The following is a 24,195-nucleotide window of genomic DNA, read 5'->3' as shown; positions in this document are numbered from 1 at the left end:
GGGGGTTTCTGACAGTGGAGGGGTCCCTAAAGGACAGTCCCGCTGTATTATGAATCCCAGAATTCCCCTGTCTCATTTGAGGCCAGAAACAGCCTGGGATGGGGTTGGGGTATTTCAGGGCTCTGGGCTGGATCCAATGATGCTCTGAGAGAGAGTGCAGTCCTTCAGCTTTCTTGAGAGGCAAAAGCGTTGGGACCCTTACTGAGCCTGAGATCATTGGTCAAATGGCAAGTTTCAGATGGCTGCCTCAGGGTTCTGTCTGGATCAAATCAGCAGTCAAATGTTCAGTACTCAACAAAATTTATCTGCAATTAATGTAGAAACAGTGATTCAAATATCTCCTTGTAGAAACTCAAAATTATAAAAAACGACAACAACATGGAGACATCCATGCTGAAGTGTTTCTCATCTGTCAGACAGGTGTTTGGGGGTGTAGAGGTCTTCCTTGGCCTACCAGCCCCTGCAATTACTTAGCTCACCAGTGATCTCTTTCTTCTTAATGGCACTTAAACTGTCTATTTTGGTAAGCCTTGTTTGGTCTAGGCTTCCTTGACTGTCATTGGCACAACTCTGATCCTCATGTTGACAGAAACCAATAACAGACTCCAAAGGCAATCAAATGCCTAGAATCAAAGACTATATACTGAAAGCTTTCTTATACTTGCACTAGTACACCGAAAGAATCAGAAAGAGCTGAGAAGCCAACTGTCCAATTACTTTTGGTTCCCTAAAATATGGGGGCTTTCATGTCAATCTGCACTTTATGGTGCAGTGGGTAGCACAGCCGCCTCAAAGCAAGGAGGTCCTGGGTTCGAATCCCCGTCGGCCGGGGCCTCTCTGTGCAGAGTTTGCATGTTCTCCCCGTGTTTGCGTAGGTTTCCTCCCACAGTCCAAAGACATGCAGATTAGAGGCTGATTGGAGAGTCTAAATTGCCCATAGGTGTGAGTGAATAGTGTGTGTGTGTGCCCTGCGATGGACTGGCGACCTGTCCAGGGTGTATTCCTGCCTTTCGCCCAATGTATGCTGGGATAGGCTCCAGCCCCCCTGCAACCCTGTTCAGGATAAGCAGGTTAGGATAATTAATTAATGAATGAATGAATGTCCAAATGGATTGGACTGTATATTAGCATTAATACCAGCTCCCTCTGCGTTGGTTCTAATGCAATAGACCGTGTTTACAATGGGTTACTCCCTGGCCACCATTCTGCGTATTAACCTCTATAGGGAACCATAAAACTCTTCTTAATGTCAGCTAACTGAATGGAAGGTCATAAAATGAGACTGCAGCACTCAAAACACAATGGGTTGTGAACACTTGTGCTGCACTTTGGACTTCCCTACCTGGATGGGTAGGTGCTGACAGTTTGTTTTCAATCAACTGTAAAAAAAGAAATAATTATAATAGATTTTTTTTATGCAGTTCTTTAAAACTGGTATTCAGTTTGTGCATTCTCTAGGTTATGACTTTTATTATATTTCTCTATTCTTAAATTTAGGGATCAAATTTCATTTAGTATGCATTTCTTTCACACAATGTATTAGGTTGGCCTGCAGAACAGCTTGTTAATGCTAATATTTAATCAGCCAATCATATGGCAGTGACCATTTACACTAAATGTGTAAAAGCATGCAGATGTGGTCAAGAGGTTCAGCTGTTATACAGACCAAATGTCAGAATGGGGAAGAAATGTGATCTAAATGATTTTGACTGTGGAATTATTGTTGGTGCTAGACAGGGTGGTTTGAATATCTAAGAAACTGCTGATCTCCTGTGATTTTCACACACAACAGTCTCTTGAGTTTGCAGAGAATGATGGGAAAAACAAAAAACATCCAAAAAAGCATTGCTACTGAGAGAGGAGATGGGCCAGACGGGTCAAAGTTGACAGGAAAGTGACAGTAATGCAAATAATCATGCATTATAACAGTGGTATGCAGAGGAGGATCTCAGAACATAAAACACCTCAAACCTTTAAGTGAATAGGCTACTGCAGCAGAAGACCAATAACTCTAATAACTCTTGTCCTGTAACCTACATTATTTTAAATGTTTTTGCATGCATGTGTCAGGAGATTGCAGTGCTATTTCATTGTTAATTTAACCAGTCTCCCCACACATTCATGTTCAGCCATTGGTGTGTGTGTGTGTGTGTGTGTGTGTGTGTGTGTGTGTGTGTGTGTGTGTGTGTGTGTGTGTGTGTGTGTGTGTGTGTGTGTGTGTGTGTGTGTGTGTGTGTGTGTGTGTGTGTGTGTGTGTGTGTGTGTGTGTGTGTTGGGGGGATGACTCTAAGGGCCCTTAAAAAAAACGTGCTGTAGTTGTGCATGGATAGAGTGGCCTGGGGTGGTGGGGACAAAAGTGGGCTCTTTTCATGGGGTCTTTGTGAGTCTGTAAATGCCTATGTGCGCCTGTGCATGTGAATGTGCCTGATCACATCAAGTTACTGGACATGCTGTCATCTCTTAAATATCAAATGTGTTTGAACTTTTTCAGTATCACAGCTTGTGATTACTCTGATGAATATGCCTTCTCTAAATATAGCCTAAATGAAGATAATATCCAGAACTGTGAACATTGTGTGTGCCAGTGTAAACATTCCTGAGAATATGAAGTTGACCCTGTGGACATTTCCGTTTCTCGCAGAAAGTCTGCAAAAAACCCATTAAAAGCAATTGCATGCGCAGCGAGTACGCCTCCGCAACAGAAAGTGCGTATAAGTGCTTCGAACCCTGTTATATGTTTGCAGCTTACAGTAGCCTATATTGACTCTAGCCGTTATATGTCGTTTTATAGTATGTGCAGAAATGGTTTCCCTCTTGTTGCTACCCGTATCGTTCTTGGGCGCCCAGTATTTCCCATGAGATATTTGACGTGTTGCTGAGTAGTGGTTCCGAGCAGAAGCGTGATATGAATGACATGAAAACACCTTACAGGTGCAGCGACTGAACGCGGACAGTGTCGCCCCTGCGTGACGTCACCAAGCAAACATTGCAATTGGGAAAGCTACAGTAGTGTACAGTTGTAGCTCCATACTTCGGAGGACGCGAACCCACCTGGAGGCGCTGTGAATGGGTAGGCTACATTTGCAGTCATATTATAGAAATGGCCACTGCGTAGAGTGTCCAGGCTATTTTATTATGAACGTACCCCCCTTTTTGCTGGCACCTTCAACAAATGTGTACACAATTTGTGAGAAGTTTTACTGACAGAAGTCAGTAGTTAAAAGGGGAGGTTCTGTGAGAGGAATATATTGAGCTGCTGTTGTCTGGACCAGTCTTTCACACAGTTTTTTCAATACTGTACGCGGTTTCGTGGTCAGCCTTTTACCAGTACCAGTAATTACGAAAGGATTAAAGATTGTTTTGCTGTCTGTTTTCCAGTTGCCGCTGTTGTTTACTTCTTAAGCAAGGCGTTTTGGATGGGAACTACGACCGCGGAGTGAAAATAATTCGGAGCGTCCACAACAAATCTTATTCGGTTATTTATCTACTTTTTTTGCTGTTTTTGCTGCAAAGGAAATGGCTTCAGATGGAAGAAACGGAGATGGTATGGCAAGCATGCAATTAGCGGAGGACCAGGTCAAGGTTCTGGAGGAGAATTTCACCAAAGTCACCAAGCATCCAGATGAGGCGACGCTCATGTTGATCGCAGCTGAGTGTGGACTGTCCGAGGCAGAAACAGCGGTGAGGCGGGTCCATAACTATGTTCAAAATGTATTATTATTATTTTTATAAATAGATGTCTGTACTTCTCATATACATCGGCTAATCTTACTGCCACAGCATTTCCTGGAAACAGGACATTTTGTAGGCTACATAATGAATTGTATGTTTAACAAGACTTGAAATAAGAAACTTGCATGTGTATTTCAGTAATTCTGTTTTATAAATTACATTTTCAATTAAATATTCATCGTGCGGTTCTGTTTGGTGCTGTGCGTTAATATAACAAATAACGCAAGAAACCCATGTGGTGTTTTGGGTGGGCATCTGAATGTTTCAGGTGTGACACCCAAAAACAGATCGAGGTCGTGTTTAGGGGTTATTTTCCAGGGTGTTTGTTCGATTAACTAGTTGGCATCGCGCAAAACCACATTCTCCTTGTCAAATAGTGTTTACGCGCCAGCGAACAAAACACCTTTCACTTCACATCGCGGGGAATTAATGGGCTGCATTGTGTGTAGTTGCTAGTGGAACCCACCAGAAGCGAGTGGGGGGGTGGTGACCGTAGTTTGTAGAATGGGTAGGCTACTTGTTTTTTTACAACAACGCTTCCGTGCCAAGAGAGCTATTAGAAGCCCGTGTGTTACTCTCACCCCTCCCTGAGAGTACCATTGGAAAGGACGCTGGCGTGCCCTTTCCGTTGCGCCAGTCGCTCTGTTTCTGTATTCTGTTTCTGTTTAAAGCTGCGATGAAAGTTCGTGAGGCTGAATAAAACATCGGACATGCGACTTTACAATTGAATTTAGGGCAACGCCGCGGTTTCCAAACTGCCCCGTGACTTTAGGGTCACTTTCAACCCTCCGAATTATTATTTCACCGCTTATAACATCGCATTTGGCTGTGTGACAACGCTGATGTCGCGTGGCTTTTCAAAACTCCGCTCCCGAGGCATTAAATGTCAAAGGAAATGTTGTATTCGAGTCGTGGGTGGCCTTTACCTGAGGCGTTTCAATTACGCCTTTTAAATTTTCAGCCGCAAGATGCACAGATCGTCTCGTATGAAAATGTTGCAGTTATTCTTGCCTGACCTGAATGCTGGGCCCTAAGTCCTGCGCCAGCAGTAAGCGCGTCTGTCAGACTAAGCTAGCTACGCTTTGGACTTATCGCAAGCCTAACAGATATAAGACCGCAACATGTGCTGCTTTAATGAGGGTAGGTCTGCTCTGTGGATAAATCCGCGAGGGCGCTGGGCGGTATTGACAATGACATCATGCAGAAGTTCAGTGGAAACTCCTCTTACATTCCACATTTTACACAGGGCTATTGTTTTCACTCACTCACTATTTTGTTAAGGAAATGTAAAAAAGGGAGGGAGACATAGATATGTGTAGATAATTTATCATACGTCAAGCTCCCTGTGAGCATATTTAATATAAGAAGAGTTTCGGTATAATTTCTGGCAGTTGCATCGCGCAGACACCTCCGTCGATGATGAAAATCTCAAATAGATCAAACAACAGAATGGGTGTTGCAAAACGGCAATCCCGAGGGATTTATCCGCATCAGAGGATGTGTCTGTTTCTCAGCATACATCATCTTTATTTTCTGTTTATGAATAGGTGAACAAAAGCCAGCCGGCAGCCTCCCATGGGTAGATTGTTACCATTATCCTCCCGTTTCTGCTTCTGTTAAAGGCTGTCAAGCGGTAAGGCACAAATCAAGTAGTGACACACGCTTTTCAAATGTATTCCCCTGTCTGTACAAACCGGTTTTGCTGGATCATGTTGGTTTTCATAAAGGAGGAGGAAAGCAGCCAACTTGACTGGGCAACAAGGCTCAGGACAACATGGAGCTTTTGGCACCCTGTCCGAAGGCCTGACTTCATCCTGAACTGAAATTTTCTTTCTTTTTCTTTCTCAAAGGCTAAAGATGTGGTGGCACTGTAATATTATGATTTTACAACTGAGCTTGAAGGTTTGATACCCAGCAGTGTCAGTGTTATGTATATTTGAGCAAGACACGCAACCTGCTTTACTTTAGTTATTATCCACTGTTTTTACTCAACAAAAAAGGCAACCATGTAGCCATCTGCTAAATGCCAGTGTAAGTTAGTTGAAAAATGTCAGTGTCGTGTAAAATGACTGGAAGCAGAACAGGCCACTCGCCCAGTCCAGAACCCCTGCTCTGTTTCAGAGCATTCAGAAGAAGCTTTCTGCACACTGCCTGTAGACTCTGTGTGAGCAGGGAGGGAGACTGCAGTTCCTTATCTCAGTTCTCCACTGCCAGTTCTGTTTTTTCACAAGGCTTCTCGGGCCGGACCGAGTGTTCACACCTAGCTAGCTAAAGTTGCTCCCTCGTCACCTGCTGTATTTGTCAATTAAAACAGGGGCAGATTGTAGTCTACTGGCTAAGGTACCTGACTGGGTCCTGGAAGGTTGGTGGCTCAAGCCCCGGTGTTGCCATGATAAGATACATGCAGCTGTTTGGACCTTGAGCAAGGTCCTTTACCCAACATTGCACCAGGGGGGATTGTCCCCTGCTTAGTCTAATCAACTGTAAAGTCTCTTTGGATAAAAGCATCAGCTAAATAACATTCCAAAAGTATAGCTGCGTCATGCTGTGACCAATGGAATGTCGCCGTATGAGGGTTTGGCATTGATACTTTCAGTTTGCTTTCGAGTTAGTCCACCGTTATCTTGATGTGAGACTGGTGTAACACTTTAAAAAAAAAACAAAAAAAAACCTGCCTGTCATCAGCAATGTGCACATTGTGTCGAGTGGGTCATTTTTTACCGCCTGTGGCAAGGTAATCTATTAATTTGGATTGGTTCCTAAGACCCTGCTGTTATCTGTAATAAAGTGGGGTTTAAGTACTTAAAATCTGCAGTCAGTAAGGCTGGAGAGTCAGCGTTTTTTCTGGAAGAATGAGAAGGGGCTGTGTTTTTCCTTTATTTTTATTTTTTTATTTTTTTAAAGGCATGTTTTTCTTTTTTGTCACTTTACAAACTCGAAAATGAAATTTCTCACTAAACTTTCCTCATTTCATTTCTGTAATTTCCCTCTGGATGTTTACATAATTTGCGGCAACAATTTCTGGAAACACGAACTGCGGGATGCCTGTTAAATCAGTTTCATACCTTCCCAAATTATGCAACACGGTCAGAATGATGTCACCGGTGCTTCGTATTCCTTGGAAACCCAATGCCTTTAAATAGTGACAATATTACCCAGGATGCCTTTGCTGTTGTTGTTTTTTTTTATTGCCTCTAAACTACAATGTAAAACACAGCCTTGAGGCTTCTGTGGTTGATTCCTTCAGGGCAGCGATTCATTTTCTTCACTTTGAGAACTTCCCTTGAGTAAATCCTGGTACAGACTGAGCCTTCTACCTCTTAAAAATGATTTAGATATGCAATGGAGATGGACTTCTCACTGTCTGAGTTGACACAGCTGATAAAGTAATTATTGCCTGTACTTTCAGAAATAAATGTACAAAAAAGTGCCAAAAAAGGTACAAATGCTTGTCACTGGGGAGGTAAATAAACGTATATATCTAATTTGTACCTTTTTTACTTGGAATATTGACTCGTGTCAAAGAGAACATCAATGTATGTGGGAAATGTGATCCTTGAAGAACAAATGAACAAACTAAGAACAAAGAAGTACATGCTTGTACAGTTCCTCGGCTGGCAGTGTGGTTTTATTTTCGGGGAACTGTGTTGGTAACTCGGAGGTTGCAGGGTCCGCTCCATGACGGGGCACTGCCACTGCACCTTTGAGTGCCGTACTTAACCTGAACGGCTTAAGTGAATATCTGGATGTACTGTTTGTAAAATGATGAACGCGGTGTTCATTGCACTGGATAAGAGTGTCATATACTTTAAAAATGTTGCCTGTAGTGCTGTATATAGAGTTCCTTAGGTTTCCGGCTATAACGATCCTTTATTTGCTCATTTACATTAGCAAAAATGTGTTATTATTTTTTAAATGAAGGTTAATAATAATAATAATTTACTGACTCTGATGTCTCCCACTCCCTTCCCCTCCCATTCTAGAAATGGTTCAGGCTACGCAATGCCCAGTGGAGAGAGGCCGAGGGTCTGCCAGCTGCACTGGGATCCGTGAAGGACTAACATGTGGTGAAGGTGCCAATCTGCCGTGGCCATCTTTTCCTGACCCAAGACCAGGCTGGAAAGGAGCACTGGAGTCTTCACTTCATCTAATCCTCTCCTCCCTGTATCTAAGCTCTTTGCTCATTTGCTGAATGTGACCTGTTTGTAAGTCTTACTTGTGTTATTTTTTTATTTTATTTTACTTTTTAGTCGGTTTGGCAAATTTTTTTGTATCAATATGTTTACATAAATAAAATATATATAAGTAAATAAATATATAAATATATCTCTAGCTTTTTGTACAGCCGATATTCAGAATTTCAGTTATTTGTCTTTGTGTGTGTGTGTGTGTGTGTGTGTATGTATGTGTGTATATGCGTGTGTGTGTGTGTGTGTATGTGTGTATATGCTTGCGTGTTTGTATATGTATATGCATGTGTATGTGTGTATATATGTGTGTGTGTGTGTATGTGGTGTATGTGTGTATATGTGTATATGCCTGTGTGTGTGTATGTGTATATGCGTGTCTGCGTGTGTATGTGTATATGTGTATATATGTGTGTGTGTGTGTGTATGTGTGTATATGCTTGCATGTTTGTATATGTATATGCATGTGTATGTGTATATATATATGTGTGTGTATGTGTGTATATGTCTATATGTCTGTGTGTGTATGTGCATATGCGTGTGTGTGTATATGCCTGTGTGTGTCTGTGTATGTGTTTATGTGTATATTCCTGTGTGTGTGTGTGTGTGTATGTGTATATGTGTATATGCGTGTGTGTGTGTGTGTGTGTATCTATTGTAATGGGTGCTATCTCGTTGGCTGATGGAATGAAAGCTGGCGGGTTGCCAGGCCGGGGAGATTTGATCGGTGAGCCGGGAGCGGGACAAGGCTGTGCTTTCAGGACCCCATAAAAGATGTAAAGGGTGTCTCTTCTTACCCCTGTTTCTTTTTGACGAATGGGGACTGGAAACTGGAGTTTCTGCTTCAGTAGCTGAGGAAATGTAACCTTAATCAAAGCCTGAGCATGGGAATAAACCCATGCCTCACACACACGTCAACTACCTCACACACACACACACCTCACCTGCCACAGACACACCTCACCTGCCACCCTGCATCCCATCTGCTCTATCTCCCCAAAAGTACAGCAACCCCCCTGTTTCGGCACCTGAATGATAGACAGAGTGAGGGGTGAGAGACAGAGAGATGGTGAGGAAGTGATTTCAGCCTGTTATTATGACCTGGTCTACAGATGGTGGGAACCCTGCATGCGATAAGCAGCACACATGAACACACACACACACACACTCATGCTCAGCTGGTAATGTCAAACAAGTATTTCTTGTTCTAAAGCTAATTTGCAGTGGCGACACGTATCCGCTGTGTCCACCTGGACATGCACAAACTCACACAATCTGCATACAAACAAGGCCTCAGAGTGGTGTGGTTCCCACAGTAAGCCTGCTGAGAAGAACACCCACACCCTGAGAGACTAAACATCCACGCACACACGCAGGACAATGTGCGTGTGGAATTAGAATGGGCTGTGGCATTGTGTGTGTTGCTAAGAGAGCTCTGCGGATATGTGTGGAATCTGTCACTCCGGGATCGGCATGGAGCGGGAACACCGCCCGGTGCTCAAGCGGGATGACGTTTCGGCATGTCCCTGTCGCTGGGATTCCAACCAGACACTGATGCCCATCCCAGCTAATCTGAGATAGCCTAAACTAAATGAGCACATTAGCTCATCTGGGGTTGTTGGGCTACCAGAGAGCTGGCCGTTGGGTGACCTAAAAAAACATAGGTGCTGTAACAGTACAAAGGCCAGATTGGGCAGTCTAGTCGCCCAGATTGTTTCTAAAGCTACCACCCTTTGCCTGTATGAAGATTAAGCAGCCCTGACCCAGAGGGATTGTTTTAAATCCATAACCCTCGGCCAGTATAAAGAGTTGCTAGATTGGGTGGTTTTGGCCTGTTTTCTGCCTTGACTCCCCATGGATTGCTGTGTTCGCTATTGTTAAAGGGCACGTGCCAAATATTACAGTGCATCCCTGAAGAAATTAGGATATTTCCTAACCAATACAATAAAGCTTTGTCTGCAGTTACAGAGATCCTATCTCCTTTTTATGGTAACGGATATGACCTTGGAACCAACTTTTATTTGAATATGAACCAAATGTTTACATATGAATTTGAATGCTGCTAGGGGGAAAAGCAAGGTGGAAAAAAAAGATCAGGATTTATTATTGAGCGCATGTTATGAAAACCAGATCAATAGCCTGCCTACAGAAAACCGGTATGAACCGGTTCAGTATACAGCATGAGCAGCCTGGAGGTACAGTAACACACCAGCTCTGCGATAGCAAACAATAAGCAAACAGAATAGCAGATACAAAAGGGAAGAAAGGAGGGGATGAAAGAAGATGCCAAAAGAAACTGAGGAAACAGAAACTGAGGTGGTGTAAAAAAAAATCTGAGCAATGAAAGACATCTCAAAGTGAAACAGCCATACATTCAACTTCTAGATTCAGTCATTTTCAAGGACTGAAAGATGTGAGGCCATGGGAAATATTATTCTGAATCAATTTGAATCAATTTCATTGGGTTACTGAGCCCAGAATTAGCTCAATAACCAGATGATGGGTGGAGTACATGTGCAATAACTAATATACTGGTATTAAGCAATCAAAAGCCTTTCTTAATAACAAAAATAAAAATTTACTTGGGTCAAGTCAGTCTTGTACATTAAAAGATAGCTCTACCTTTTTTTGCGGTTCACAAGACATAATTATATTAAACTGCCATTCAACGTCTGTAATACTCAATGTTAATGAGTATTTGTTGTCTTAATTTAACACTTTTTTATGACCAGTGGAGACACAGCCAAAGGACAGACAGGATATTGCTGACCTGCAGGGGTGCTGTGAAATCACCCTTACTCCACACTAGTTATCAGCTTCAGTGGACCCCACACTGAAGTTACCAGCCTCAGTAGACCACACACTAGAGTTATCAGCCTCAGTAGCCCCCACACTGAAGATATCAGCCTCAGTAGACCACACACTGGAGTAATCAGCCTCAGTAGACCCCACACTGGAGTTATCAGCCACAGTTAATCTCACACTGGAGTTATCAGCCTCAATAGACTCCAGACTGGAGTAATCACCCTCAGTTTATCTCAAACTGGGGTTAACAGCCTCATTTCATCTCACATTAGAGTTACGACCCCAGTAGACCCCACACTAGTTATCAGCCTCAGTGGAGCCCACACTGGAGTTATCAGCCTCAGTAGACCTCACACCGAAGTAATCAGCCACAGTAGACCCCACACTGGAGTTATCAGCCTCAGTAGACCCCACACTGGATTTATCAGCCGCAATGAATCTCACACTGGAGTTATCAGCCTCAGTAGACTCCACACTGGAGTTATCATCCTCAGTACCCATGTTGCTTGTAACAGTGTTATCCTGAGACATAAAAAGTGATATCAGAGATACATGTAAGTACATTAATTCAATTAAGCTGCCTCACCAGATCTATTTAATAACATTTTGGTTTGGGTTAAAACTGATCTGATAGGGTACACCTGATCCATCTTGGACTCTTTTACTGTAAACTTTTACTGTTACATTGACACTGGACATTTTATAATGTCATCAGCCAATACAGATGTTTTACACTGAATAGGAATTATTTGAGGAATATTCTTTGATCAAATGTAAAAATGGCTGTGTTACGTTAAAGTCCGTCACCATGGTTATGTCATGCCAAACCGTGGGCACATTTCTGTTTTTATGGGCCTGGATTTATGACCCAGTTTACGCAGGTCACGTTTCCAAAATCAACACCATTAAAAGATTGATGAATCCGAATGTATTTATGTTGTAGTATTGCCATACAGAACAGCTGAAATGTGCTAAACATCACCCTGAGGCATGTATCTAGGGGACCCAATCAATGTGAGAGGTGGGTTTGATTACATAAAGCGCCGGGCACAAGCTGTAAAGGTTCTTGAGCTGTAAATTTTACTTGTATCCAAGCAGTGCCTGACAGGGGTATTTAGTGAGAAAAAAAAAAAAACAGGAGAAAAATCTGTCTGGTGAGGAGCACAAGAGGCACATTATCAAACACCACATCCCATAGATAGAATGTATAACACTCACACTTAATTGAATCTCATGGCCTACAGATAGTTACTGTTATGTCCCTGTGCATGCTCTCTCTCTATCTCTCTCTCAATTCAATTTAAATTTAATTGGCTTATTGGCAGGACAACTAGTTATATTGCCAAAGCAATACAATATAATACTGTACATAGAAACACACAAATATGGAAATGAAATATAACATACATGAACTTACAGTAAACATGTTTATACCACTGTGTAATAAGTGTTATAAGTTTATGTTTTCTCTCTCTTTTTCTCGCTCGCTCCCTTTTGAATTGGAGTCAACCCAGGGTCTGAAATACCCCCAGAAAAGGGGTAACTGTTCCTCTATACACTGTACACTATTGGGTGTCCATGTTCATAAAAATTGATGATTTATGTTTTCTCTGGTAAATGGTTTATAAGCTGATCCCTGCATTCTCATGTTGGCTCAGGCAATGTTGATAAGTGATATTTCATTGTCTATGGTTTTTAATATTAAGTTTTGTGTATGTACGTGTGTTTGTGTGTGTGTGTTTGTGTGTGTGTGTGTGTGTATGTACAGTGCTGTGAAAAATAATTTCCTCCCTTCCTGGTTTAATCTATTATAATATATTTGTCACACACTATAGTTTTAGATTTGGTTCAGGTCAGGACTTTGACTAGGCCACTTCAAAACTTTAATTCAGTTTCTTTTCAATCATTCAGGTATGGACCTGCTGTAGGGTTTTGGATCATTGTCTTGCTTCATAACGCAAGACAGGCTTCAGGTCACAGAAAGATAACTAGACATTCTCCTTAAGCATTTTCTGATAGAGGGCATACTTCATGGTTTCTTCAAATCTTCCAGATCAGCAAAGCAGCTCCACACAATCACACTACCACAGAGTTTGACTGTTTGACTGTTGGTGTGATATTTTTAATGTAAAATGCTTTATTTGCTTTACGGCAGACATAATGGGACCCATGTTACTTTCGACTCACCTGTTCAGAGACCATTATCCCCAAAGGCTTGGGGATCATTCAGGTGCATTTTTGCTAATCCATGAATAACCAATTTTCTCTTGGTTAGCAACCAGCAACCAGCCTCCTTTATTTTTGTGGACTCATGAACACTGATCTGGCCAGTGAGGCCTGCAGTTCTTTGGATCCTTAGAAATGGCTTTGTAAACCTTTCCTTTCCTTTGGATATGTTGCAAATGTGCAAAATGCGGCCTGACGAGAGTGTGTTGGTGAGGTTGCAGTGTGCCTGAAATTAACGTCTTATTTACGCAGGCTACAGCTCATTACGCAATCAGCAAACGGGACTGCCTATGAACCACATTTTGATCTTAAACAGCACAGTTAAAACACATGTTTAGTGCATTAAATATCTTCACTGCATGTGGTGATATCCATGTATCTGCTGCCACATAAAAGCATATCCAGCACAGGACAGAATTTGTACATATTCCAGCTGTGATGTCTATTTTCATTTGAATTAATCCAAAATGCACAGCATGTATGGCTGGTTGTTTCTCACAGAAGTCTTTCCCCCTTTCTTTTCTGTGATTGTTTTGAAGGATAACTAATCTAAACAAACACACAACCCTGTTTTTATTATTTTAGCAATGCCAGTAGAACATGTTCTATATAATATATAAACCTTTATTTGACTAGGAAGTCACATTGAGATTAAATCCTCTTTTACAAATGAGACCTAGCCAAGATAGGGTCAAATAGCAGCATAACAAAATCACAATCACTAGACCATTACAATACAGTACTATCCATAAGTATGAAGGTACATAAGAGCTCTGTTTCTAACAATGCTCTGTTGAAGGCAAAAAGCAAGTCTTTCCACGATGGACAGAAGTGATTAAAAGCAGCATGTCAATTCATTCAACCTACTCATATTTTTTTACTAGTGGCAATGATTTTTAGATTTTTCTTCAAACACTTGTTACTGTCACTATGGATGAGCATGTAATTTTAGTAATTTCCCACTGCTTCGCATTTGGTTAATTAGCTATATTATTTTCAATATATTTTCTGTGACAAACACCCAATCATGGCTGCAATCATTCATTCATATTTAATATTAATAATCTGTTTATTTATTGGAGTTGATTTTTGTTTCTAAGATTATTTCAGTTTTAAGTAATTTGAAGATTTGGAGCCTGTGTCTCTGTCTCGCTTGTGCCTCGGTTTACACCTGCTCTTTAGAGGCAGATAAATTTCACGCGCCCTTGTTAAGTGCGTGAACTTCAACTAAATACACAATCAGCCACACTTATAATATCTCCGCCCCTTATCTGCACGATCCACTCTTAAATGCTTATGCAATAAGGAGAGAAGTGCGATAGATCACACACATTCTGTGGTTCCAGGCCTGTGCGCCAGTTTCATACATATCATGCATGTTTCCTGGGCAGAATGCATCATATTTGCACCTGAAAATCCTTGCAAAAGGCTTAGTACATCTGGCCCATGGTGACTTCGGAGGTAAGGTTCAGTATGTGGTGAAAAAAGTTGTACTTAGTACCAGTCCTGGAGAACACACAGTGGTACTCAGTACAGATTTAGGAGAACACAGTGGTACTCAGTGCCAGTCCAGGAGAACAAACAGTGATGCTTAGTACTGGTCCAGGACAACACAGTGGTACTCAGTATGGGTCAAAGAGAACACTGTTGTACTCAGTACCGGTCCAGGAGAACACAGTAGTACTTCGTACTGAACCTGAATGGGTTGCTGGTTCCTCACCTTAAATTCCACATCCAGTTCAGAACCAACAGTCCAGGTGAGGTGCATTAGCCAGGTAATCGCCTTAACTGATCAATTAAGTGTTGAGTGACAACAAAAACCAGCAGACCCTGTAGCTCTCCAGGACCAGAGAACACTTCCCAAAATCATGCAAAATAAAAACCAAATTACTCTTCTTGGGAGGGGGGCTTTCCACAGTAAGATGTAGTCCTTGCACTTTGCTATTGTGCTATGTGCTAAGAGCTACAGGCTAAGCTGACATGTCTCTTCTCCCTGAGCCTCCAGGAGGAGACCACACTGGATCTCGATGTGGGAGGTAATCTTTAACGACGTCTTTGGGTACTGCCAGGCTCCTAACCCGAGGAGACGCCACAGCCCTTTTGGCATATCGGGAAACCTGTGAAATTCAAGAGAGGATATATCATGGGATGAGGTCCTGGGAAAACTCAGTACAGTCAAAATCAGTTCAGTTCCATTCAATTGAATTCAATTTGATTCAATTCAGTCAGTTCAATTCAATTTAATTAGGGTCAGTTTAATTCAGTTCAATTCAGCTCAGTTTAATTAAATTCCATTCAACTCAGTTCAATTGAGTTTGGTTCAGTTCAATTCAATTCAATTTCAAATTTAATAAAAACAAGCTTTTGGGAAAGGATAAACATTTGGGTGTAGTGGTTTTGGTGTGTGGTGCTCTGTAGGGGGTTGAATAAGCAGGGAAAAGAACAAATTTGTACAAAAGCTAATAAAGGCCAAGTCGTGATACAGTTTTAGAGAATGCTTTCAGAAGAAAGTCTGATCAGAATGGGCTACACTGTTGCTGTAGCCTATGAGATTTAATGTCAAATCAGCAGAATTAAAGACAAAAAATCTTAATTAAATTTAATTCAAGACAGAAATCTGCTCAACGCTTAACTCTATGTTCTGAGAATATGATATGTCATATTTGACCCAGGTCAGATGGAGAAGCTGGAAGGTTATGTGTGGTGTATTGTTTCAGGTAGTGGTGCTGGGGTGAGAGGGTGAGGGGGCAGGCTCTTACAGGGCGAATGGGTTCCTCTGGGGGTCTCCAAGAAAAGAACAAGTGACTCTCCTTCCTCAACTTGGGCATGGAGAGCTGGTTAACCCTGGGGGAGGAGTGAGCTGACTTAGCAGGGTCAGAGACGACCGACTCCACGTACTCCGAGAGAGAGAGTGAAAGAGAGAGAGAGAGAAATAAAAAATCACCAAAGAAAATCACATCATCACAGGATACCAGCCCTTCCTGGCATTAGTTCCATGTCTTTAACCCGATATAGTATCTACCCAAGCATGATGCACACAGCAGATCCTCCATCCATTCTTTTATTAAGGTTCTAAACCGCTTATTCCTGGTAAGGATTTTGGGGTGGATGGAGCCTATCCCAGCATGCACTGGGGGAGAGGCACCCTGGACAGGTTACCAACCTGTCACAGGGTTCACGACTCACACATTCATACCCTAAGGACTATTTAGACTCTCCAGATAATCTAACTTGCATGTCTAACCTGCAGGACTGTGGGGAAGAAACCAGACTATCCAGAGCACTGGTCCCAAGAAACCATCACTGAACTGCTTTAATTCATTGATCAATTAAGTGCTGGGCAACAACAAAAACCAGCACACCCTGCGGCTCTCCAGGACCAGGAGTGAGGACCACTGATCCTCAGGAAACTGAGCACATGGGGAGAACATAAAACTCCACACAGAAAGGCCTAAGGTCAGGATTTTAATCCAGCACTACCATGCCATCCACAGCAAGCAGTTCCTCCCCCAGTATAATGCTCCTGTTATTAATCTGCACAGCACACTTAGCATCCATATTGGTGATTTTGTTAAAATAGTGGATTGTGGTGCTGTGCTCACCTCGCGGTTGCCTGTGAAGTCGGGGTGGGCCCCTTTGGGCCGGGCCAGCTGGAGGAGACGGGCTGAAGGGGCACGGGCTGGTGCACTCACGTCAAAGTGCCAGATGGGACATTCGTGCTCGCACCGGTCCGTGTGAGGTGGCCTGGACCGGTTCAGACCAGACCCAAAATCTCAAATAGCGCCTCTACCCCTCCCATTACATTAGTCATTTGGCAGATGCTCTTATCCAGAATGATGTACAATAAAGTGCAAAACTATAACTAGGGATAAGTGGACTGAAAACCCTTGGGAAGTATAGTTCCAAGTGCTAGAGTGAGCACATAAAAAGATAAAAACTTAAGAACCCTTATAGATTAATCAAATAAACTGACCAAGAAGCAGCAATGACCCTCTCCTCATCAAAAATCCAAACAGAAGCCTTGGCTAACAATGCCAATTTGAACATAGATGCTAATACAATTATTTGCTAATAATAATATTTATCACTTATTTGCTCTCTTATCCAGTCACTTGCTTACAGGTTTCATTTGTACACACTGTTTAAACATTTAAATGGCCAGATATTCACTGAAGCTATTCAGGTTAAGCATCTTTGCTGGAGGTTACAACAGGAATTGATCTTGCAGACTCTGGTTTTCCACCCTGTCATACTCTGTTTGATGTGAGTGCTTGTGACCAAGTTGATATATTTGGCATCTGCTCCTTGCCAGTCTTATGTAACTGTGTGTAACTGTGTACTGTATGTGTCTTACCAGACAGAACAAGAGGGAAGAATGACCTTAATGGAACCAGACATATTTGTACAATATTTTCTTTTACCATAAATATTCATATAAATGATACATATGTTAAACGACCAATGCAAATATAACAATATCAAATAAATGTAAATGTTATGAGCAGTAATATGTACGTCTTCCCCATGTTTGAATACATCCTAGGAATACTTCCTCCTCTTTTCCCACTCACTACCAAAATCCTTGTCAGCATGGTGAGAATTTGCTTCAGCTATGAGTCAGAAAATGTGTAAAATCTTCCAAAAACACGAAGGAAAACACCAGATGGCAAAACTGCATATAACTGGTTGCCTGAGCAAAGGTCTGTTGAAAGTAATCATTCTTGCTCGTTACGTGGAGCTGTGAATCACAAAAATAAACTTCCAATTATGCCATACACCGTTGGAAAGCATATACTGTTCTCTACTGGATAAAAGAGTCAGAAATCAAACTGGAATTAAGTGAAGAGTGTTAACACGGCTTAAAGGGCAAGTGGGTTATCACGCATGCCAAAGTAAATGCCTACATCTACTTCCTATTAAACATGATGAGAGCCGTTATCTTGGATGGATGCAGAAGAGGCAGAGGCCCCCAGGGTGTGACCAGGCTTGGCACAATGCTGGATGCTCTCTCCAGTCTGGAGGTATAGTATGCGATCCTAGGTGGGCTGAATGATCTGTTCTCCTCATTACATGTTCTTTATTCCACATATCCTTTATCTTGATTGTGTTATCTATTGCAGCACACATGCACACCTGAGTCTGCAACTGGTATACATGGAGATACAGCGGTTCAGAAGGGGTCAAATCCCTAGCTGCAGTTGTACTTCACATCAAAAGCTTCCCACCTTATCTCCCTGTGCAGCATGTTTTCTTGTTTAAAAAAAACAACAAAAAAAAACACAAAAACATGAGGACGTTTGATACAGAGATCTGAAAAAAAAAAGATAAAATAAAATGAAATAAACAGAAGTGATTGTTCGCAGTTCATGCAAGCAGCTGGAGACAGTATCCCCTATTGTTCCAGAAAGTTCCACTGTGTGTCCTGGACCCAATTATGCGACCTCTGCCCGCACACACACTCTCTCATACACACATACGCACACACACACACACACACACACACACAAAAAGTGTCATAAGGGTTATAAAAAGACTTCCTCTACAGTTTGAAAATACCCCAGGACCTCCAGGTTCAGACAATGGTGTCTATTGTCTCCAAACCCCCTCTGTACCCTCACAGTCCACGACCGAAAAAACAGATGTCATTGTACCGCCCCTCCTGCCCTCTCTGGCCAATAAGACCTGTCCACAGAGCTGTTTTCTTGTAGGAACAGGCAGTAAACTGTTGCATTTTTGGTCACCTGTCTCTCTTACCTGACGTCCTGGGGACTTCGGGACCTGTGTTTGGGCGTGGACAGCCGGACGAGGGTCTCGTACCGGATCAGCCCGGAGGTGGGACACGAACCCAAGCAGAGCCGCTCCTCGCCTTCCTGGCTGGGGAAAAGTGCCAAAAAGAAAGTGATTACCCAACTCTCTGGGTTAAAGGTGATTATTTGTTTTGGCAGGCAAAATTTGATCACTATTTCATCCCACAGCTTGTTTTGGTCAATGGAAGGACTGCAAGAGAGTAATTTTTTGCATTCGTAAGAAAATGATGTATGTTCTCAGAACAAATATGAAATTTGTGTGTGTGTGTGTGTGTGTTTGTGTGTGTATATATTACACTACAAAGATGATCCCCTACGCTCTCAGAAATAAAGTCACAGTGGAGGTACATTCTTGTTCTTCAAGGATCAAATTCCCCAATTGTACAATTGTGAAAATACACTAATGTTCTTTTTGGGTACAAATGAGTTTGCTTTCCAAGCAAAAAATGTGCAAATTAATATTAATATATTACTGGCTGGGGGTATGTACCTATACCATATAGTACAGCCCCAGCAACAAGCATTTGTACCTTTTTTAGGCACATTTTGTACCTTTATTTCTGAGAGTGTAATATGTGCATATGTCCTGGGGGGCAACATCTCATGCGAATGTACCTTGTTAACTACATAAGAGAGAACTATACCATGGGTCTGTTGAACATTTCTACAAGAGATTTACTCTACATGTTTTTTTTTTTTTTTGTGGATTGACCACCACAACATGAAGAGACAGCCAACATTTCTGAAGGGGGCTCAAACAGCATAACTCTGTTCCATCGACCACAACTCTTAAACAGCCCTCAGACAGCTGACTTCAGCTGCCCTGTAGTCTGACTTGTGATTTTCTGGTCTAGTCACAAGGGCGCTATCTAGAGACCGCCAGATATCTTATGTCCTCCCCTCTCTCTAGGACAATGTAGTTCTGTTGTGCCATTGGACCGGGCAGGAGGTAGTTTTCCTTGGGGTGGTTGCAGAAGTTATTGCTGCATTTCTGATGCGCTCAAATTTCCTCAGCAGTCTTCCTGCCTCATTCAATCAGCTTCCTCTCCCAATTCCATTAACCAGACTTCCTGAAACACTGGACAATTAGGTTATGGCTTTCCATTGAGTTATGTCTCTGAATAATGCCTTATGCTCTTATAGCAGCCACAGTCCAGGCTGGTAATTAGAAATAACTATGTAGACATCAGCAGTTCTGACTAATTTTATTTTATTCATATAAAAAAATGTAGGAGAAGCCTGGCTTTGCCATTATGGTCACTCCTGAACTATGGGTATTTGATAGAATTCTGGGAGTTAATCCAATTGTGCAGATGCCAAATATGTCCAATCCTCACCTATTTATAGTCTCCTATTCAAGGTTTTATAACTCCAGATGTGTGCGTCACAGAGACATGGAATTTGGCTTCCATGAAGCAAGAGACTACCATTTACAATACTATGTAGTTTGTTATTATTATAATTTAGGTATAGAGTGCCACAAATACAAGTGAAAATGCAAAATTGATGTTGTTCACCTTTAATTGCAATGAAATACTCAGTCAAAACAGGTAAAGCTATACATTTCCTGGATTACAAACTCATTGACCACAAATATGCAAATCTGAGGATGATATGCGTAACTACTAAAGACCTATGAAGCAAGAGTTCAGAATGTCAGCTTTTATTTTCTGGTATTTACACAGATGTGTTAATCTACTTAGAACATAGCACCTTTGATATCAGACACCCCACTTTTTAGGTGAGCAAAAGTATTGGAACAGATAGTATTTAAGTAAATGAAAGTAAATAACAATTTGGTAGCATATCCCTTGCTTGCAATAACTGCATCAAGCCTGCAACCAATTGACATCACCAAACTGTTGCATTCTTCTTTTGTGATGCTTTTCCAGCCTCTTTCAGTTTATTTCACGGTTTTTTCCCTTCAATCTCCCCTTCTGGTGGTGAAATGCATGCTCAATTGGGTTAAGGTCTGGTGTTTGATTGGCCAGTCTAAAACCTTCCACGTTCTATCCCAAATGAAGTCCTTTGCTGAGTTGGCAGTGTGTTATGGGTCATTGTCTTGCTGCACTTAGTTTGGATGCATTTCTCCGTAAGTTGGCAGACAGAATGTTTCGTAGACTTCTGACTTCATCCTGCTGCTTTCATCGTGAGGTACATCATCAATAAAGTTTAGTGAGCCCACTCCAGAAGCAGTCATGCAAGCCCAAGCCATGACACTTCCTCCACCGTGCTTCACAGATGAGCTCATATGTTTTGGATCATGAGCAGATCCCTTCTTTCTCCACATGCCTTTCAATCACTTCAGTAGAGGTTAATCATGATCTCATCAGTCCATAGAACTTTGTTAAAGACCTTTTTTGGCTTATCTTTGTACTTCTTTGCAAATTGTATTCTCCCCTTCCGATTCTTACTACTGATGAGTGGTTTGCATCTTGTGGTATAAACTCCATATTGCTGCTCTCTGAGTCTTAGATACCATTACCCCTGCCCTGTGGAGATTGTTTGTGATGTCACCGACTGATGTTTTGGGATTTTTCTTCACAGCTCTCACAATGTTTCTGTCTTCAACTGCTGCTGTTTTCCTTGGTCAACCTGTTCGATGTCTGTTGCTCAGTATGCCAGTGGTTTGTTTCTTTCTCAGGACATTCCAAGTTGTTGTACAAGCTATTCCCAATATTTGTGCAATGGCTCTGATCGATTTCCTCACTTTCTAAGCTTCAAAATGGCTTACTTTTCTCCCAAAGACAGCTCTCTGGTCTTCATGTTGGTTTATCTTTTCTAACACAAATGCAGTCTTCACTGGCAAAACCCAAGACTAAAACCAAGAGTAGACATTCAGAACTATTTATTGTTTAATCGATCAATCTAACAGGACACATATTGGCAACAAGAAACACCTGGCAGTCACATGCTCACCTAAAAATGTGGTGGTCTGATACAAAAGGTGGTATGTTCTAAGTTGTTTAACAAATCAATATAAAAATACAGTGAAGCTTAAATTCGGATCGGTTATCTCATGTACATCTTTTGACCTCAAACTCAATTGTCTTCAGTGTATAGCAAAAACTAAGGAATTGACCTTGCTGTTCCAATACTTTTGGAGGGGACTGTATGCGACAGTGGTGGCACTTAGAAACTCTGCTTTCAGCATAGTTGTTGTGTACCATCTGCTAATAAAGATAGAACATGCTAGAGTTTGTTGCTTCAGATCATAGTTTGGTTGCAGGAGCACTGAATGTTTGAGTTGAGGAATCTAAGGGCGACTTCCACGATGGCGTTATAAGAAAGGACTTTTATTGTAGTTCTTTCCACAACAAAATTATGTTTGATCAAAAACAAGTCATTTATGATCCTACCATGATACTATGCATCTGGTGTCCATGACAACATTCTAAATACTAAGAATACATATCTTTTCGCAATTCTCCACATCTCAGATGTTTCTAATTATCCTATTTGGCAAAGCAATGACCAGTGTTGTCACGCTGTGTAAACTGTATTGCTGTGATACACTGAGCAAAAGCAAAGGCTAGGCGGTTACCTTGGCTGTTCATCCCAAACAGAGAAGGGTCTCTTGTGTTTCGCCAGGCACAGAGTCCTCTCTGTAGGCGAGGCTCGTAATGCAGCGTGTGACAGCGGCCATATTGAATCCTGATTTCCCCATGTTAGCTTGCTGTTAAACCAGCAACGTGGGCAAGTTTTACTTTGGCATATGAACTCAAACAGAATAATTAACATTGATAAAGGAATTGAAAAGAAAATATGTTGCCATTTTCTTTCTTTTACAGGTTTTTGTTTTTTTACTTTCAGCAGAAGGTTTAACATGTTTTACATTAGGAAAATAATTCAATTTGAGCACATTTGAACAAATCAAATTACATTTGATCAATGCCAGCAACTACATTTTCTATGCCAGTTGTTACTCAAAATACATTAAAAGCCTATTATCACTACAGTATTGTCAATAATCTAGAGAATCATGATTGACAGCTCACCAAGGTGTGGTGTACCAATTGGTTTTGGAGTCTTTATGCCGGGCCAGCTGCAGAATTCTGAGAGTATGAATAGGCACAAAGGATTTAATCACTTTCTTTGACACTGCAGCAAACCAAAAGGACTGGATACAGTTACAGCTTACAGTGATAGTCTTACACGGAAACACTCGCTCGCTGAATGTGTGTGTGCTTGTGTCGGTGTGTGACCGTGAGTATGTCGCTCATGCTAGAGCCAAACTTCCTAATAGAATAGATTACCACATTGGACCTATTACAAACACATATATTGTAAAATGGGAAATTTTGATTAATTAAAGCTGTTAAAACAATAAGCTCATCCTCAAGTTGAGTTGCCTTACCTGGCAGATGGACACAGCCTGAATGGACAACCTGTGTAAAAAAAGAGATACAGGTATCTCAGCACATTCATTTCTAGTGTGTTCTTCTGCTGCCTGTAAGAGTTTGTCACAGCAAGCAGTGCTATCCGTACAGACATTTTCATTGCAACATGGATGACCTCCGGATCAGTACAAGAACTCACCTGCTTTTTCAGAGACCATACTTCCAGGGGAGTGGAAAGACTTTAGCGCATACTATTCCACTGCAGACGAAAATGAACCTCTCTGCTTTGATGACAAAAGAGTCACTGGGGTTGCTAAGACACTGGGGTAGCTACGTAGTAACTAATCACATGCCCTGACTCTCTAAGTGGCTGAAACCTGAGTGAGAGGCAAGAAGACCAATCAGGTACACAATTGAGCTTCCAACAGAACCTCAACATACTCAATTATGCAGTAACACCAAGGTGAAAAAAAACTTCAATTCATTCTAAAATCTGAAGCAGAATTGAACCAAAAGACAGAAATGTGGTGGTGTAGTCCAATGACATGCAGGTTAAGGACTACAGATGAGGATGGGATTTGCTGTATCTGTGAACAATATACTTAACCTGAATGCAGCAGTAAATATCTCACTGAATATGCTATGAATGTAAGCAGTTTAGGTGACTTTCCCCAACAGTGTCTGGTAAATATGTTAATGTGTATGTGGCACGATGTGTTGCTATGGAGTGAAGGAATGGCAGTCGATGTGTGCTGTCAACACTGGGAATATGTGAGTGGACAGTAACACCTACTGTAGATGTGTCTATATAGGAGGCATACATCTTTCAGACTTACTGTACTGGATATCAGATAAATACTTGATAACTTAAAAAAATTGAAATCCACTAATACTGCCAATATTTGAAATGTATAGAATACTACAAAAATGTCAATCCACAGAGACAGACACACAAACAGTGTTGGTGCACAAAAACAAAACATGCGTTTGACCATTCATTTAGGGAAAAAAACACATTTGAAACTATTTGATTTAACATAATTATGAGTTTTAACATCAATTGAACAAGCAGGCACAAGAAGTTACCAACTGAATGGA

General features: G+C 41.6%; 2 protein-coding genes and 1 long non-coding RNA gene across 5 annotated transcripts; 1 reads left to right on the top strand and 2 right to left on the bottom strand.

The window, feature by feature from the left end:
• Nucleotides 1-2,706: 2,706 nt before the first annotated feature.
• hopx (HOP homeobox) lies at nt 2,707-8,064 on the top strand. 3 transcript variants are annotated; one of them, XM_061252315.1, is made up of 3 exons: nt 2,707-3,070; nt 3,379-3,681; nt 7,716-8,064. In XM_061252315.1, exons 2-3 carry the CDS (start codon nt 3,517-3,519, stop codon nt 7,791-7,793), a joined length of 243 nt encoding a protein of 80 aa, XP_061108299.1. In that variant the 5' UTR covers nt 2,707-3,070; nt 3,379-3,516; the 3' UTR covers nt 7,794-8,064. The 3 variants fall into 3 exon arrangements, with proteins under 3 accessions (XP_061108299.1, XP_061108297.1, XP_061108298.1); XM_061252313.1 differs by having other exon boundaries at nt 2,714-3,070; nt 3,514-3,681; XM_061252314.1 differs by lacking the exon at nt 2,707-3,070 and having other exon boundaries at nt 3,156-3,681.
• A 5,590-nt stretch (nt 8,065-13,654) lies between these two features.
• LOC133135864 (uncharacterized) lies at nt 13,655-17,324 on the bottom strand. Its single transcript, XR_009709451.1, has 3 exons — nt 16,553-17,324; nt 15,710-15,847; nt 13,655-15,067 (listed from the first exon to the last, which is right to left on the bottom strand). It is a non-coding gene; the product is annotated as an uncharacterized LOC133135864 (long non-coding RNA).
• A 321-nt stretch (nt 17,325-17,645) lies between these two features.
• On the bottom strand, nt 17,646-23,374 carry LOC133134668 (uncharacterized). Its single transcript, XM_061250936.1, has 6 exons — nt 23,297-23,374; nt 23,115-23,145; nt 22,756-22,812; nt 22,302-22,433; nt 18,705-18,824; nt 17,646-18,260 (listed from the first exon to the last, which is right to left on the bottom strand). Exons 1-6 carry the CDS (start codon nt 23,313-23,315, stop codon nt 18,206-18,208), a joined length of 414 nt encoding a protein of 137 aa, XP_061106920.1. The 5' UTR covers nt 23,316-23,374; the 3' UTR covers nt 17,646-18,205.
• Nucleotides 23,375-24,195: the final 821 nt, after the last annotated feature.

Source organism: Conger conger, chromosome 8, assembly GCF_963514075.1.
Source record: "Conger conger chromosome 8, fConCon1.1, whole genome shotgun sequence".
NCBI classification, from domain to species: domain Eukaryota; kingdom Metazoa; phylum Chordata; class Actinopteri; order Anguilliformes; family Congridae; genus Conger; species Conger conger.
This window is presented reverse-complemented; position numbering and strand designations above follow the sequence as displayed.